This window comes from Neophocaena asiaeorientalis, unplaced genomic scaffold (genome assembly GCF_003031525.2).
Source record: "Neophocaena asiaeorientalis asiaeorientalis breed wild unplaced genomic scaffold, Neophocaena_asiaeorientalis_V1.1 scaffold470, whole genome shotgun sequence".
In the NCBI taxonomy this organism is placed as follows: domain Eukaryota; kingdom Metazoa; phylum Chordata; class Mammalia; order Artiodactyla; family Phocoenidae; genus Neophocaena; species Neophocaena asiaeorientalis.
The window spans coordinates 685,151-704,138 of NW_020173714.1; the positions used below are offsets into that span (position 1 = coordinate 685,151).

Below are 18,988 nucleotides of genomic sequence, written 5' to 3' on the forward strand. Positions count from 1 at the left end.
AAAGGGCATCTCGTGGCGGAGGCAGAGGAGCTGCAAGCATGGTGCCTGAGAGGAGATTTGGAGGCAAGGGCACATTGAGAAGACCTAGTAGTCCCTCCCTTTATTTCCCAAGCAAGTTCTGCCTTTTTCACACGGACTTACTACGCACCCCTCGTGGCTGCCCGTCTGTGCTCCCTCATCCCATCGCCCTAAAGCAGTAGAAGCCTGGGGATATGAGGAATGCGCACCACCCACAGGGCCACGACGCACGGCCTCTAAAACCACAGCGTCTGAGTAGTAGGCAGCGGCCTTACAAACACTCCACTCGGTCCCCTCGTGGTTCTTGGCATAAAGAGAAGGTAAGCTGCCCACGCGCACCCCTTTGCCCTGTCGCGTCCTCTTCCTCCCAAGAAAAACAGCCCTGGATCACTGGGATTCTTTTCAAGATCTCGCTAGCCTCAGAGCTCAGGGAAGACTCAGAAAGCTCGCGGGTACCTCCTCCGCATCCTTTTATCGTCTGCCAACCCTCTTATCCTGGAGCCTGGCCCTCCGCGGGCTGCTCGCAGGACACGGAAGGGCGCATCTTCCCGGAGTGGCTCCGGGGCGGAGACGCGCAGGGCGTGCTCGAGAGCGAGGAGCGAAAAGTTGTGCGCCCACTTGGTAGCGGGGGAGAACTAAGGAGGATACATGAATTTCCAAGTGGTAGACCTGCCTCTTCGCTCTGCCCAATGAGATCCGTCAGGGGAGGCACCAGACTCACTTTTCCACATCACTTCACAGTTACATTTGGCAGGCAGGCGGGCTCGCACGCCAGAGCGCTCAGCCCAGAATTCGTGAATCTATTTGGAATCTCCCTGCTTCCTCGAAGCTCATCCCTGTTGCCGGTTTGTGCACGGACAGTAGCGCCCACCCAGCGAAGCCGCACTTTGGGCTGCGGACACTCAGGGCCCGGCGCGCCCGCCCGGCGTCTCCGCACCAAGCCCCGAAGCTCCGAGAGGCATGAACGCGATCCGGAGGCGCCTGCCCAGCGCGCGGGGAACGCCCTCGGGAGCCGACCTCGAGCCCCTCCAGCCATTTGTGAACCAAGAGGCTTGAAATTCGCCGGCGCGGAGCCCCGCAAGAGTAAGTGGTCCCCCTACGCACCCTCGTTTTACTCCACGCCCCGAGGACCCAGAAGGGACCTTTTCTTTTAGGAATCCCATGCCCCTTCCGACACCTTGCGCGCCTCCTTTCTCTCGGTTGGTGGATGCGGGTTCGCCGCCCGGGTGCGGGGCTGAGGTATGTCTTCTTTACTGCTTTGAACAGATGATGGGATCACCTCAGGGTTCTGCCAGACGATTTTTTGCAACCTGCTCTGACAGTAGATCCTGGGGAGTAGTAGCAAGCGGGCTGTGCCCCTCCAGTTTTCCTGAGGGCTCTCTCGCTGTCGCCTGGCGGTTTCGCCGCCTCACGGCACAGGCAGGCGCTGCTGCAGCCGGGCGCCTTCACTGCGGGGTCCGTGCGGTGAATGGGAAGCACCCGCCGCCGGATGAGAGGCAGGTGCGAGCCCGAGCAGAAAGGAGGAGAAGGGGATCGGGGGTGCCGTCTGGCTGATTTGCTGCACCGCCCCACCCCCGAGGAGAGGGAGGGCGACCCCCGCGGTCGTGCGGGCCACGACTCAGCTGCGAGAGCCCCAGCGCGAGGCTTTCCCACAAGTGGCTCCTCCAGCCCGGGAGCGCGGTGCCCGCTGCAAACTTGCCGGGCTCCCCAGCCGCCCCGCGGCTCTGCGGACGCGGAGATGCTGCCCCGCATCCAGGCAGGACCCCCAAGCAGTGTGCTCCCCGAGCCCGCGAGACTGCGCTCACAGAGGCCTCCTGAGCTGAGCCAGAAATTCCCTCAGACTCCGGCAGAGCCCGGAGCTGCGCTTTCTGACATCTCACTCCTCCCCGTCCGCGAACCCTTGCGGGGCGGGCTGCGCCCCTCGCAGGGCCCGAAGCAAAGCGGGCTCTTGCCTGGGTTCTGCCAGCGCGTAACAGGTTCATAAGGGACTTGCGCCCGTTCTCTCAGGCTCCAGTCAAGCCAGGGAGCCGGCGAAAACCTGCCGCCGCCAACGATGATGCCAACAGGTATCCATAATTTCCGGCGTCTTTTCCCTCCCCAAGACCAAAGCCTTCCCCATCCAATCTGGCAGAAACCTCAAAGTTTCGTTATCGTGGACCCTTCCGCGCAGGCATAGAGCCGGCTGCACGTCCAGGACTAGCCGTTTGCCTTCCCGAGGCGAAATGGCAGCTGTTTGCTTGGGTTGCTAAATGTAAGATATCAAACAACATTAATTGTTTATTGTTGCAAACGCACATTAGTCAGTGATGGAAAATCAGGCTGGCAGCTGCTCACTTCAGCTCCAGTTAAAGGATAGAGCTTATACTCAAGCAAGGGAGAAACGGTCTTTTCAACTTTACTACCCTTTCCTGAAGATTCCACAAGAGTTTCCTCTTTAAGAGGCATGATCCGACCATCCCTTAGCGCGCCGGAGCTGCTAATCAGATCAGCTGGCTCCTTTCTCTCACCGGCCTCATAGAATTTGTGTGCCGGGAATGGGAACGGGGACGCTGGGGAAGGCATAGGAGCACTGCCCTCTCGAATCGATCCCACAGCGAAGCAGATCGGAGGGATTGGGGACGGTTGGGGCCCTTAGAAAGCGCCTGCCCTCTTTACAGCAATCCCGACAGCCATCTCAATGGTTAACAACCCTCCCTTGGCTGTCACCTCTGGCTTCATTATAGGAGCTTTTCAACTGGAAAACTGTGTGTGGGAAAGAGATATTTATGTAAGATTTGAGAGTGGGATTTTCCATCCATTGAACCTGGCCGCTGTACCTCACTGCATGCAAAATGAGCCCTGTCGTTCATGGCAAACACAACTGAATGTTCTGCCTGGCTTTTGCTTTTCATCAGCTGTGTCCAGTTTTGCAGGGGTTTTATCTAGTGTGTGCGTGTGTATGTGTATAAGAGAGAAAGAGAGAGAGATTCTTTTACCGACAGGTCTGATACCTTTAGAGGATGTTCTCTGAGGGTTACATTTTGTTTTTTTAATCCCTCAAAGGAAGTTCTCCATAATCATCATGTCCCGACATGTTTTTCCACTTCCCTGAGCTCTGTGGCTGAAAGAAATTCTAGGGCTATCCCTCTTTTTAAATAAATAATACTAATAATAATATTCTGTAATTCTGCTTTAGCAGATTTGAAGCTCCCCATCACATAGTCATTTCATGCTGGAGCAGTCGCAGGATTTTAAATCACATTTGATATATATTTTTTTTCCTGGACTCTGAAGAGGGCTTGGAGTTGAGAAAATCTGTTCTGAAAACAGAGAAGAGCCTTCCCAGCAACTCAGGGGATTGCTTCATTCAGGGCTGTTCCGCAGCAGTTCATCTTCCTCATTCTGTTCCCCAGCCACCCAAACGGGCGTTAAGGTATCCTGTGACCATCACAAATAAGCCAGATATTTCAGAGACACTGAAATTTGTGCTGCAATGTTGTCATGCAAACTTTTTAATCATTCTCCCCTTCAACCTAGATCTTATATTTCCAGTTATTATTACTATTTAAAAATCAATTCTTCTGCCTTATAATCTGTATCTCTTAAAACTCTTAAGACCCCAAATGGGTAGATCTCTCTACCCAAGACTCTTAATATATTTTGGCTGCATTTTTGGTGTCCAGGATACATTTCTTGAGCTCTTGAAGGTGTTATGAATTTAGCTGAAGAACAATTTTATAGCAGCCCTGACTGGAATAGCATCTCCATTTGCCTGCTCTACACATATCAACTTGAAAGGGAAGGAAGTCTTTAACCTGAAAACTAACTTTATTTGGGCATCATGCAGAACTCTGGTCAAGACAGTATTCATCTAAAGCAGCCCCTTAGTTTAGCACCGAACACAGTTTAAGTAGCCAATGGCAGTATGCTCTAAGTAAAAAAAAAAAGGAATAAAAAAACTAAACAACCTGTAAAACACGCTCAGCAGAATGTAACAGACCACTTGAGAAGGCATTTTGAAAACACTGTTACATAAATATACTCATGGTGCAACATTTCCTTGTAAATTCTGTATAGATTTAAAGTCTGATTGCTCCTGGTTAGCAGGGAGCACCTGATTGTTGGAACAAAGCAAGAAAACTCCACAGAAGGAGGGTATAATGATTCTACTCAAGAAATTGTACCTCAGGGCTTTCCTTTCCAGGTTCCTTTCACTGTTTATTGGTGAGGAAAATGGAACAAGCACATACAGAAAAGTGAGAATCCACACTTCATCAACTGTTCGGAAGTAACCTTATCATTAGAAGTAAACTAATGCTTTAAAGAAAAAAGTAATAATCTTCGTATTCTTCTACTCAAGGTGGCACACTTTATGACTTAATCAACATTCCAATCTGAGCAAATTTTCCATGCACGGCCAAAAGCTTTTCATGGGTAAAACGACATTCAGTTTGTATTGCCAACCATTCTTTCTTTCCCCATCAGCAAAGTTTTGTGTTTGACAAATCAAGGAACAAACGTAATCAGAATAGCCTTTAAATTATAGGTGAAATCTAAGGTCCCAAGACGTTCTTTTGAAAGTATTTTGCTCAATGGTGCTGTTGATACTTTTGTATTTCTTACAATGTTATTCAGAGAAGCAGGAAAAAATGCAGTTTTCTCTTTGTCTTCAGCACTGTTGGCATTCACAGCTGAAATGGACCAATTTTGCTTTTTAGTTTAGGAAAAGGCTTCTAACTGTGGTGTATTGTACACCACCTACAGAGTGTAGAATTAAACCCAAGCTGATTCCTTCGCTCTATATTATGTGTTGTACACACACACACACACATGCATGCACACACACACGCACACACACCTCTTACTTCTAGAAAACCTGAAAACGTCCCTAGATAACTAACTCATTTATTGGTTCAAGTAGGAGATTTGTATCATATTCCCTTTGCCATTTCATCAGCTTTAGATTATTTGATTTGCCCTCCTGGCTTCTTGGATTTGTATATTGACTAGTCTTTTAAAGCAAATACATCTGTTTGTGGTGTGGGAAAATTTTTTCCAGAATCTCATAAATGTATATTTGTGAAATAGAATAATATTTTGATGGTTCAAGGCCATCAGCTGATGCAGTGGGGCTTAATTAACCAAAGAGCTATTCGTCTGCTCTCATTCCATTCCCATAGAAAGTTGTTGATGCTGTGATGTGTGCAGTATATCTCTGCTGAACTGTTGGTTCTTGCCCCTGGAACCCGCTTCAGATGTAACCAGGAGGAGAAAATTAGTTGAACCTGGCAACTTCAGACGGTCAGAAAAGAAATAAGTTCAAGGGATGCCATTTAGCTGCTTCTCCCACATGTTGCTGTGAACGAAATCTCCATCACCTCTTCATGGCAAAGCACTGGGGCCAACACAGTTTCCTTTTTCTATCATGTCCTAAGCTTTTATTTCCTGCGTTTAAATGTCATGTGCTATTCCCTGTCACAAATATCATCCTCCTTCTTGCTTTTAGAAGTCTTGCTTTTTTGTATAGTTCTATTAGTAGGTGGAAATATATAGCTGTGATTTTCTATATCTCTTTGGACAGCATCATAAAAGAATAACCCTTGTATTTAGAGCCTTCAAACAGTTTCCTTCCCTACCCTCCTTGCCAAAGACTACTGCAAATGCTAGAATGATGGTTGGTTGAGGGCAAAGCATAGTTAGTGCTCAGTATACATTGATTTAATGCATTAATGACTGGCAAACACTGTGCCTTTTTTTTCCTCTTCTAGTGTATTCTCAGTAAAGGGGAAGGAGGGATGCAATTATATCTAAAGTCCAATATTGTGACAGTCTACCTCAATTTTCTCTACAGAAATTTCATAAATTGTCCCAAGTTTATTCTTAAACACAGCTTTTCCACATGATATGGACATATAAAAATGACCTAATTCAGCTTTGTAAAATTGAGAATGCCTCCAAGACTAAACTTGCATCAAGAATGCTATTAAACTCTTTGTGATGCAAAGTTATATTTTATTGGGAAAAATGCTCTAATTATGGAAGTGTTGCATATATAACTCAGTGTCTGTACCTTTCCCTTGCAGAGAATGTATAAAAAAGTACCCGAGGAAGAGCTTACTTCTTCTTTCCTTCTTCTGCTCCCTCCCTCTCTCTCTTCTTTCTCTTTAATATATTGTATTTGAACAGTTCATATCAACCTCATGTGAATTGCAAGTCCGAGTGTGTTAGAAGACTCCTCTGTATTGATTTTAATCAGCAGGATACCTGGCCCTCACAAATACACACAGGAAAAAAAAATAGGTTCCATGATAAGGTGCTCGGGGATGTGTTTACTGATACTTTAAGCAAATGGAATGTGTTCCAAAGGAATATTAAACGGAATCTTCTTAATTCTTTCTATGTATATCATTAAGTGAAAATGTTATGCTATAGTCATATTCTATTAGCAGTAAGCACCATATTTTCCATGCATTGTTTCTTTCTAGATGAATTCATGCATAAAATATAATTATTTGATTCCTGATGTGACACACACAAGTAACATAAAATAAGTAGATGGGGGAATGATATAAATATCATAAGGGAATGTTTTTCTTTCTTACCTATGCAACCTCATCTCCAAAATTTAATGTAAAAATTACAAGGGCACATTTCATTCTTTATTAGTCCACTGCTGTTTCAGCTTGACAAACAGAATTTAACTTTTCTGTGTCCAGGTATTCCCATCTTTAAAATGGGGATGCTCAGAAATATGAAAAAAACTAATTCATACCTATTTTGATTAGAGTAGTAAAATATACGTGTCTTTGAATTTCACTAAAATATAGTAGCTGAAGATAGTATACTTATTTTAGTATCTGTATAAGCAGTTTGATTTTCAGGAACTATACATTCGGTGTGCTATCTCAATATTATTTTTGTCAAATGATTGCTTGCTATCTGTCTACCCATCCATCTTCTGTGTCCATATGGAGTTCATGGTAACAGTGCCAGTGGGTGGTTTTTAAGCTATAAAGCCTTTGAAACATGAAAGAATGACAGTAAGGTGCACTTGTAAGGGTGGTTACTACAGAGTATAATCTAATTGGCAGAATCTTGACTTATTAGTCTGGGATACTTGGCTGCATTTCAGTTTCAGTATTACAGACTCTGTAGCCCTGGTTATGTGATATATCTGATTTTAACCATTTCCACATTTCTTAAGCAAGAAAGAAGCACTGCTAATTTTTAACCATCATCAGTAGTGCTAAAATTTCTTGCATTACGTACAAAAATTTTGTTAAATATTTTTGGAAGAAGATACTACCTGAACCCAACCTCTAATTAGGATTATCTTCTCTGAACTCCTGTCTGAGAAATGTTTAGATATCACTTTGTCCTCATCTTTGAATTAGTAGGGACTTCCCACGTAGACCGTTCTCATGAGAATGCACTAGATGTTTATGACATGGAATGGAATTTTTCTTGTAGAAGAAAAGACTTTTTCAATGAGTGGTTACAATTTGATTGAAAGTAAGTAGTTCCAGTGTAGATGTGTAATGCTTGCATTTTGCCCTTTCAGGAGAAATGGTGATGGACAATGCCATGTCTCCTATGGAAAAGAGAGACATGGTTGACCCTGGGGTGGGGGTAGGATAAAAATACCATCCTTCTGTCCTACTGTATAGCATTGGAACTATATTCAGTATCCTGTGATAAATCATAAAGGAAAAGAATATGAAAAAGAATATATATAGGTATAACTGAATCACTTTGCTATACAGCAGAAATTAACACATTATAAGTCAACTATACTTCAATAAAATTTAAAAAAATACTGCCCTGTAGAGGCCTCATAAAACTATTTGAAGTCATTAAGCCTCTGTTAGCTGTCGGTAGGGAAAGCTATTTGTAAAATGCCGTTTTATTTATATCCCACTTAGTTCATGCCTTAAAAAAAAAAAGAATTGGGAAAAGTTATTTTATTTATTACCTGTTTACATAGATCACTAGAATTTTCCCCATCGATGTAATCCAGCAAGAAATTGACATAAAATAGTTTTAAAAAAATCAGTCAAGATTCTCTGTTAAGCAGGTGAAACATTCAATAAATTGTAACTATCATAGCTCCATTGACAAAGAGTTTTACAAGGCTTCTCTCATTTAATTTTTTCCATCCTTCAAGTCAGTTTCCTCCTCTGCCACAATTGAGATAAATGCGCCCGGCTCACTTATCTTAGGAACGATAGGACTGCGATTCAGAGGACTTCTGTCTGACTCCAGAGTCAGTGTTGTCAACCGCTGTGTCCCCACAGTTCAACTGTATTACAGGATTCTCAAGACTAAGATTGATTCCTGGTGGTTACTCTGATTTAAAGGGGCATTGGTTTGAAATCTTGGAATTTCAGACCAAAGCTGTACTTGCAGGACCAGGAAAGACTGAAAAAAGAGGCAGGCCACTCCAGATTGGTAGGTGGCAGTGTCAATAAGCAAGTTACACATGAGGCTTGTCTTGGGCAACCACAAGATCTCTGCACCTGCCCGTCAGAGTCTTAAAGTTATTGATACAGAGGCGTTCACGGGGTTCAGTCACATATACCGTCCAGATGGTCTCAATAACGCATGGCTCTCTCAAAGCTACATCTTTGAAGTGGCTCCTAGGGCAGGAACAGTGGGCGGGACGTGGATTCCAAGGACCGGGAGGGCTAAGGAGCCTTTGATTGCCTGGGTGCAGCGCATGGGTGAACCAGGGGTCACTACTTCTCCGTGACCTCTTCTAGCGAAGGGCCAGCACAAATTGTTTTCGCTCATTAGGTCTTTGACTATTAAATTTTGAGCAGGTGATTTAAAGACAGCAAAGGATGTGGCTTTTAAATGGAGAAGGAAGGATTTAGACTACACTTGAGAAACGACTTCCTGGTACTACTATGTCTAATCGGCAAGGGAAGTGTGGAACTTAGATTCATCTTTGTGAGGTGATTTCAAGACAGTTCTGCCTGAAGAAGATCCAACAGGATAGATTCAGCATCAGTATCTTAACTAACCTTATAATTCTAAGAAAGTTTATTAAATAAAGTTCTGAGTCTATAAACACTACAAGAGGGAACTTGACCTTCCTGTCTTTGCTACCCCATTCTGAAATGTCTATAGCAGGGAAGCTTCTATGTGAAGGAGAAAGTTCTGACTCCATCTTGGGGGAGGATGAGGAGAGGGCATGTACCTAGCTATTTATCTATCTGTCTATCTATCTATCTATTTTTGCCATGGTAACCAGTAATTATAGAACTTGAGGAAAACTAAAGCTTCCTGCAGAAAAACAATAGCGTGTCAATAACAGCAAAGACTGGATTTGGCAGGTATTATTCTGAGTGGCAAAACAAGCAAATGATATGCTTTTGGATAGAGAGACAGCTGGGTAAGTGTATGATCTGATGCCCAAGAAAGACGTCCAGATGTGCTGTGGTTGAGGGGAGAGATAAATGTGTGTGTGTGTAAATAAGAAAAAAAAATCAAATTCTATCCTGCCAAGGGAATTTGGTCAGGGAATTCTGAAGGCTTTAGGAAAGGCGATTCTCTTGTATTATTTATATTTGGACACATGCAAGTATTGTTCCTCTCCAGTCCAGGGCTTGGCGTGAATTGCACTGGGCCACAGGCTGAACCACATACCCCGTGTCGCTGAAATACACTTCGAATTCAGTGTGCATTTACCTGTTTTGAAGCAGCCTGCTAATGGCTGTAAATTCAAGGTCAGAAACATTTTTAATAGAAACTCTCTGGTCTTTTGTGTCATCTTTGCTTCCATGAAATATTGTGGCCGCTAAGCCCAGTGGATAATAAAAGCGTAATTTCCTGTCAACCAAAATAATCTGCAAGATTGAATTCTAAAGTGTTGGTTAAAGCCCATTTTTATTTTAGGCTTCAGAGTGTGGCTCATCATTGGGAACTTCAATCCATGTTGTTTGCCAAATCGATGGTGTAATAAATTTTTGCATAATGACTTAACATATCTGAAAGTTGACTGAGTTCACCTTAAAAAAAAGTTGAGGTCAGTGGGTTCAGACCTGTTCAGGCTGTAATTAAAACTATCTCTGAAACGTAAGTGAATGAAAAGTTGGATTGTAAGTATCTTACGTAAGGCAAGATGCCTTCTGGAGGAATTCTGTTGCTTAGGGGACTTCCCTGGTGCCCAGTGGTGAAGACTCTGTGCTCCCAGGGCAGGGGAGCTGGGTTCGATCCCTGGTCAGGGAACTAGATCCCACGTGCTGCAACTAAGACCCAGAGCAGCCAAATAAATAAATAAATATTAAAAAAATAAATAAAAAAAGTAAAGAGTTACTTATTTGTAAGAATTCCAGAGAGACTGTAAAATCTCTTCATCTCACTCTCGAGGTGTAAATCAATGCAGCATTCTAATCAAGTGGATTGCTTGGCCAGACGTACATACTGTGGTTAGAAAATCTAAAAATAAATTGATTTTTACCCAGACTTTACAAACGACGCTCAATTTCTTCTTCCTTGCATAGAGTTAAGCGGTTTGTGTACACAGCTACTCTTACAACGTTTATTAATTCTGATAACAGTAACATAACATTCGGTTGCATCTCAGGAATTCCTATAAAGCTATTCTGTCCTCATCAAAGAGGATAAATTACCTCTGCCTGTGGCAGAGGTACCTGCATGTAAATACTACAGTTCTAATTGTCACAGTAGAATCCCATTTCTCTCTGAGTAATAGACTTCCGCTGAAGTGAAGGCCAAGTCTCAACACCCCCGATGGCATGCTTGGGAACACTCCACTGATTGGAGCAGTCTTCCCAGTGTCCCATATGCAGTGGGTTAAGTATGTAAGTTATGACATCGTGCAAAATCCATACACTCCAGTGCTGGGTTTCCCGAAGTCTGATATATGTGTGTACCGTGCTAGTGCTAGTAAGTAGTTCATGGGCATGGCATTAAATGACACTGAGGAGGAAGTGACTTTCTCACCACACCTTTGAATCTTTCAAGTCTTCATTAAGAAGGTCAGAGTTAGGAGGTGGTTTTATTCTCTGGAACTCCAAGCTTCTCAAACCATGGTCCTCTTATCAGTAACATCTGCATCACAAATGAGGTTATTAGAAATGCAGAGTTGCAAACCCCACCCTAGATTTACTGAATCAGAACCTGCATTTCAGAAAGATTTCGAGGATCTGTATGCATGTTGAAGTTTGAGAAGCACCACCTAGGGGTGTTCTGGAGGTGACTCTTGGCTGAACCAGAGCTGGTTGTTAAATTTTCTCAAACTGCCAGACCTGGTTAGTGGTCACATTGAAAACTTGAAATTGGTCATGGTGGAAGTATTTCTATCATGGAAATCAAAACTCAGGGATTCTTTTTTCTTTTAGAGAGCCACGTGCTAAATATTTAACTGCACACCCTTGCCTCTAACTGTTGCTGGTTTTCCTTTTTAACAGAGAGATGACCTCAGGCTCTGACAGTGTTTAGTTCAGTGAAAATTAAACATCATTTAAAATGCCAATCTCATTGTGCTTCAGTTCGCTGTCTCCCGTACCCTCTCCATGGGATGGCACTTGTTTTTATTCCTCAAAGCTTTGGAAATCAAACATGCTCTTCTCTTCACAAAGAACTGGCAGAGAAGAGGGCACTGATTTGACTTGTACTCTGGAGACCATGATTAGGACGATTTGGTGGGTAGGGAGAAGATACCATGGCCATGGATTGGATGATGTGACAAGAAATGATTTACAACTACGCTAGGTACTGATTCATTCACAAATCCTGGATTAATGGTGGTTTCGTTCCTGTCCATCGATTGACTTAAATGTCCTTTTACACCTACTGCTCCCCCTGCCATTGGGTAATTCCTTCTCAACATTTAGATGACACTTCCTGCAGGAAGCCTTCTTTAAGGCAGCGAAGATGAGTGGCATACCTGTCACTCTGTACTACCCTAACCCTTCTCAGACTAAATAAAAGATTCTAAGTATCCATTTCTTAGTCTTTAACCATTAGACTCTTAGCTTCCTGAACATAAGAACTCGGATCTGCTTGCGTTCCTAGCCTTAGTGCCTGACCCACAGTATATGCTTATCAAATATTTATGTAATAAGAGAAGGGATTCTGGTAAGAAAGAATTTTGAAGTTAGATTACCTAGATTCAAACAATGGTTTGCTCTTTACTGGAGGTGTTCTTTGGGCAAGTCATTTAATTATTCTGCACCTCGGTTTTGAGTAAAACAGTACAAGGCATAGTAAGCTTTATCTAACTGGAAGATATTGTGTTAATGGATACTGTTGGGGGCTATGCATACATTCCTTTATTAGTACCTTCATTCTAACTAGTGAAGCTATACTATTGAATCAGATTGTTTCAGGGTCTATCATTACTTTTTACCTGATTCTGGCGAGTTCAGGTAGGACAGCAATTGTGTCACATTCCATCCTGAGTGGTTTGGTGGCATTCCATCCACTTGGTGGCTTCCATCAAGGAAGTGTCTGTTAGGAGTTAAAATTGGGATTAACTTTCCTTATCCCCGAATACTCGCAGAGTATTTGGCACAATTTAAAAATAACTGTCCATTCTAGCTTTTCTTAATTACTTTACCAAGATTATCTTTTTTAATCTTCAAAATAAACCCGCTAGGTAGATATAATTCTAATTGTTGTTGTTAATTGGCCCCCAATTATGCAACTGGTAAAGGTAGTTCCTTGACTGGAATTCAATCCCCACGCTGGCTGGTGTTAGAGAAAACTCTCACAACCATCTCACGGTTCTGCCTCTATAGCACTCAGGCGATTAGACGATGGTCTACGTGGCTTTCGAACATTCAGATATGGCCCAGCATGGAGCAGGGTGTGTTTGGAGAGAATAAGTCTCTTTTCCCTGAGAAGTGTTTAGGCAGGGCCTCTGTGAATAGAATGACTATCACCTTCTATCCAGTATGGTCCAGCCCTTCTCTTACCAGCATCCCACTCATCCTCCCACATCCCACCTTCAGGAAGGTTTTTGACTAACTTTGTGTGACTCTCGTACCCTGACTACACTACCCTTTCTGAGGAGGTCACACAGCTTAACTCTTTGCTCCTTCATTTGACTTTTTTAACCAAAGGGTTGGTGTCAGGACCATCCTCCCAGTCTGGCTCAGGAAAACCACAAGCACCGCAGCTTACTGAGTGCTTCCCATGTTCTGGCTGCTTCACATGAGTCTTGTTTGTGAATCACCCTACTGCCTGGAAAGTAAGAATTATTATTATTGCCATTTTGCAGAAGAGAAATGCAAATTCTCAGAGAACTTAAGTAGTTCGTGCATTATTACAGAGACAGCATGTAGAGTGAGCTGGGATTCAAGCCCAGGTTTTTCTGCCTGTAAAACAGAGAGTCTGCCAAATAGCGTGACCGTCCTGTATCATCGTCCCTGCTCCATGTCTAGGAGAGCATGGCATGTGATGGTTGTGCTATACATGCCATTTAAGTGGATTGGCAATTCAGAGTGATATTAATATTTCGCGATTTCTTACCAAGACCTTTCAACTTTTGTTTTCAATTTGAAGCCTGCAAAGTTCTGCCCTCACACTGGGATGAGAGAAGGCCTTACTGTGAAATCTGCTTTTTATTTCCCTGCGTGTACTGCAATTCTAAGGAAAGTTGGGACGTTGTTCCGGACTCTGTTTGGTCTGAGTTGGTTCCCTATGGAAAGCTTGTCTTCCCTTTAGTTTCCAGAACAACTGCTGCTTGCAGTGACTCCCCTATGCACTTATCAGGGTGGGGCCTCTTTTGAGGTACGGAGAGAATCCAAGTGATTGAGCTGAGCCCAGGCAAAGAGTGACAAGCAGGGCTATTCCACTGACCATCTTGTTAGATCAGATCCTTCCTGTCTTTACAGCAGAATCTGGGTCTGCCCTTTTCAGCTAGCTTCACTAAGACCACTCACTAGCCCAGCCAACGTAATGACGTTCTTGCTTTCCCATTCTGAGCCAGAATGGAACCGGGGACCTACAGAGGAAAGGTTCCTACCCCATTATGAATTCCCTGAGCCAAACTGTTCCCCATAGTGTCCTGATGAATTATTTTCCCATTTAATCTAATTCAGCAAGGCTTCTCTCTGGGATATGCAGTGGACATTATTTCTTTAAAAATACTTTTTTTGAGAGGGAAGAAACACGTTTTGCCATGCTGTAGGTAAGCAAAAAAATGTATTTGACACCTCATGTAATGGGGATTTTTTTTTTTTTTTTGTCCATCCCTTTCTGAGTCTCTACAATTGAAAATTGTATTTTTACCGTATTTCATTCCTAAAGGAGATTTTCATAATTTAAATCTCCTGTTCAACTGTACATTTGGAATGGGAGCCTTGACACCATCCTGATTATAACATACATGCTGGACATTACAGAATTTCTCTCCGGGAGCATTCTAATTTTATTCACTCTTTATTAGCATCCTAGCAGAGAGTTGTATTCTGCGCCCTGAACTGGACAATCCCTTCTGATGGGTTGCGGCAGCTAAGACTGTGAAAATTGGGGTCATTTCCCTTCCTGTTCTCATTTGTAATTTTTTTTAAAAATGTACCCATTACAGTCTAGTTTATTCACATAGTTCAGCCTAAAGTGAACTAGAACTTATTTTTAAACTGGGAGGGTGGAGAGGGGCAGGGGAAGAGAAGAAAGGAAGGAAGGGAGAGAGGGAGGGAGGAAGGAAGAAAGAGAGGAAGAAATGAAGGAAGGGGGAAGGAGGAAGGAGGCTTGCAATCTCTACAAGAGTACAAGAAAGTATTGGCAACACCCAAACTTGCATTACAACCAAAACGACTATAAGAAAAGAGAGAGTGGGAGTAATGGAGAGAGAAAAGGAAGCGAGGCAAGAAAGAAGACAGGAAGGAAGGGAGGGAGGGAGGAAGGAAAGAAGCAAGGAGGGAAAAGAGAACTTGAAGCGGTTTTTTGATAAGTAACATAAATACAAATATAAATACGAAAATTTAAATAAAGCTCACAATATAAAAAGACCTGTTAGCTTACGTGTTCTAATTCCTCAGGTCCACTTTCTTGACTCAAGGGTTTGGGAAATGCCTACTATTGTTCATGTATATGCTTTTGAAAACCAGTGATTTTGTTTTAAAACCTGTTGCAGTGGACCTTTATCTTTCTTCCTCCTTGTTTTTGCAGGAAATTTCAATGAGAAGGAAAGCCAGTGGATCGTGGTCTTAGAAAAGCTGCTTAGATGATGTCTGTTTCCCGTGCTGTAAACACGTGGCAGAGCTGTGAGTAAATGCTCGTCACTGCTTGATGAATTGGATGGCTGCAGACCAGAGGCAAACAAAATAATTGTCTCATTTTCGTGGTGATTTGCTTAACTGGGGGGACCATGCCAGAACGGCTAGCGGAAATGCTGTTGGATCTCTGGACTCCATTAATAATATTATGGATTACTCTTCCCCCTTGCATTTACACGGCTCCGATGAATCAGTCTCCAGTTTTAATGAGTGGATTCCCTTTGGAACTAAACAGGCTGAGTGAAGAACAGCGGATTTTGAACCGTTCCAAGAGAGGCTGGGTTTGGAATCAAATGTTCGTCCTGGAAGAGTTTTCTGGACCTGAACCGATCCTTGTTGGCCGGGTAAGCTTCGTTTTTAAGGTCCCAATTTCGGGATCTGTTATTGATCCCTAGACCTTTAACATTAGGCTTGTCACAGTTGTTGCCACACTTAGCTGTAAGTACTTTAGGCCAGATGGTTAGTTAGTTTACCTCTTGGTTCTTTAGGAATATGAATAATCCCATGGTAACAAATTTAAATGTAAACGAACTGCTCTTCTCTGGAAAGCTCTTCCTCCCCATCTCTCCCATCCTCCCCATCTTTTATATCATAGCTTTAATAACACTTGTGTAATGCATACACAAATAAGCTTTTTCGTTCTCATTTCACACAAGAAATCTGCATGCCAAACCTTTCCTGTAACTTATAGCGCTTGGAAGAGGTATGCATTTTTGCTCAGTTTGAATTTCTACCACCTGGATTCCTAAGATGTTATTTTGTTCCATTTTAGTTTGAGGCCATGTATCTCCAATTGCAGGTAGATTTTTCTCCTTTTTATGTTTCTTTTTGTTGTTTGTTGGTTGGTTCAATTATTAACCTAGGATGGGGAAAGGGAAATTCTCAGAGTGGGTGCTTAGCAGTGCTTTGTACTTACTGTAACTCAGTAAATTTTGCAATAGGAAACTGTTGCATTCATTGTCAGATGGAATCGAATGTATAGAATCAAAATTTCAGCTTAGTGGTGTGCGTGTGTGGTGTATGTGTGTGCGTGCGCGTGCACGTGCATCTACGTGTTAGACTGGATTTACATTTGTTTTGTTGCTGTTGGCAGGTTAGACAAATGTTCCTTGTGTGGATAAGGGCTGCCTGCTTTTCAAAGTTTCACTGTGGGTTATTGAAGACTATACATGTTTATTCCTCAGAATCGCTCATAAGCTTCTGTTAATTTTAACACTCACCATCATCATAGGTAGAATTCCAATTACGAGCCTGCCAAGGACTGATTTTCCTGATAAGTCAGATTCAGAAGTGAATCATGCCAATATTATGCGTTTCCCAGATGCAGTGATTTAAAAAAAAGAATTAAATATGGATCTTCAAGACTTGAGTTAACACTTTGTGTCTCGCTAGGAACTTCTGATTCCATTCCTGCTTCTACCTCATTGTCTTGCAACGCAGATTGAGCCTCCCCAAGGATTATGCTTTTTCATTTCTTGTAGTTCTACTTGGACAAGGGAAATCATTCAAAGAATATTTATTGAGCCAAGTACCTTTTTGGGCATATGGGGGTATATCAATGAACAAAACACTGATCCCTGCCTTCAAGCAATTCACATTCTGGTCGATACTGTTTTGTATTGAGCAGTCTCATAACGGCACTTTGTAGGCACAGTCCTGTTTGATTTTAGCAGCAGCTCCCTCTGCCTCGCTCTTTATATGTATATGTGTATACGTGTGCATATGTACATATATACAAACAATACGTGTATAAAACAGGTCTACATTCCTTTCTTTGTAAGTCCAAAATACAAAAAAAAATTTTTTTATATGCTTGATACACACTCAGGTAGCAGAACTGACTGGAGGCTATTTATAGTCGTAGTGTATCCCATTGCTGTGACTGTACATATATTTCCCAGCAGAAATGTTACTGTGTTTGATTACAGGGTGCTGCCCCAGACTCTGCTGAAGGTTTTGTTTACTATACAGTTTATCTACCTTAATACATTTCTAAATGTGAAAACTTCTCAGTTCCAAAACATCTGACCCAGCGTGTTTTGAATAGGGGCTTCTTGACCACATTATCTTTTTTTGTTGTTGTTAAGTGCAAACATTGAGACTTTGGTGGGTTAATAAAGTAAACCGAGATCGTAGAGCTAGTAAATGATCTGAATCTGAATCAGGTTGGGGATTCCCAAGGCCATAATTTTATCCACTGTATCCTATTACATCTTAGTGACTAGTTACCATGTATTTAAACTATAATTTGCACTTAAGAATTATTGAGTATAAAATGCAGAGTTCTTAAATTCTTACGTTCTGGAAATTCAAAACTTCTTTAGCCAGCGCTAAGGCAAGGCGTTTTCATACCGTATGAAATTCTGGGTATACGGTACATGCACACATGTATAATTGATGGATATTTTCTCCCTGTTTCTATTAGTGAACTCTGTGGAGGTCTGCCACACTGATGGTATCTGGTGTAGTATAAACAAACTTGCTATCCCCAGAACTTTCCATTTTTATCTGAATATAAAAAGTAATTAAATTGGGGTTTGTTTTAGACTCAGGCTCTAATGAGTAATTTTGTCTCCGTTCTTTAAATGTAGCAACAGAGAGAGAGGCAAACAATGTGGCATTTACTGTCCTTTTTTGACTTAGTAATCCTTGAGAAATCCATGCCTCTTTGAACGACAGAAATGTTGCTAGTGAACCCTAGGATTTTGAAACGGCCAAAGTGGTTCTCATCCTTGATGGCTGCTCTTCACATGGCCAATCCCCAAACGATTGTTAAATCCGAGTTAAACTTATTTCTGAAGAACTTTTTCTGCAAACATATCCAATCATATATATTTCCCCTTAAAGAAAATTGCTCCTGAATTATTACAGCTTGGCCTTTGAGGATCTTGAGTTGTAGCAAAGCCCAGAATGCATTTCGGGTGACTGCTGCCGATTATGAGTCAGGCCGAGTGTGGGGAGGATCCGTATCAGGGTGCCCACGGGTGCTTTACAATGTTTTATCTCTGTGCACGCTCTTCCACGACTGACTCTAAAGCACTTCATCGCTGAGCTTCTCCCCAGGAACTGGCTGAGAAGCATTAGTTACTTGTGAGCACGCCTGCTCTGTAAAAGGCCCTCCTGCGAGTCACCATGGTGGGAGCCTCGGGCCTGGCACACTGAGTTCAAGCTCAAGGGCAGAGCCAGCTTTTAAGTGATTGGCTCTTCAGAGCTTCACATATACCCTTACATCCTTTGTTGTCTGTTTTTACTCTATTGGTAGGCAGCTAGATGCAGAGAAAGAACTAAGCCTTAGAGATGGACTCTGCAGAGGTCTGAATATTGGCTTTGCCACTTCCTGGATGTTTACCCTGGGAAAGTAACTAAAGCTCTTCAAGGGTTACCCAAATAAGATGAATACAAGTAGATGAGAATAATTTATGCACAGTGCCTGCACGTAGCAATTGTAGTCATGATTGTAGTCTTAATTGTGTGTGTGTGTGTGTGTGTGTGTGTGTGTGTGTGTGTACTTGGAGAGATGGACAAACTGACAACTACATCACTAGGTGAGCACAGGACTCTGGGAGCCTAAAGAGGGGCCCTTTCAATTAGCCCAGGTTGCTTAGGATGGAGGTGTTGTTTGATATTTCCGTGTGTCTTGAAGGGTAACTGTAACTCAGCTTGATGGCGTGGGATGGAGTGGGAAGTTAGGTGCCCCTGCTGGATAGATTTCGGCTTATGCAACGTCGTGGGAATAGGGT

The 18,988-nt window shown here is 42.7% G+C and overlaps 1 protein-coding gene across 1 annotated transcript in view; it reads left to right on the forward strand.

Annotated features, from left to right (window-relative positions):
- Positions 1 to 983: 983 nt before the first annotated feature.
- Positions 984 to 18,988, forward strand: part of CDH8 (cadherin 8) — a 358,896-nt gene continuing 340,891 nt past the window's right edge. Inside the window, exons 1-2 of the mRNA XM_024750646.1 lie at positions 984 to 1,101; positions 15,142 to 15,592. Coding sequence (XP_024606414.1) covers positions 15,341 to 15,592 — 252 coding nt within the window. The 5' untranslated portion in view covers positions 984 to 1,101; positions 15,142 to 15,340. The remainder of the gene's footprint in view (positions 1,102 to 15,141; positions 15,593 to 18,988) is intronic.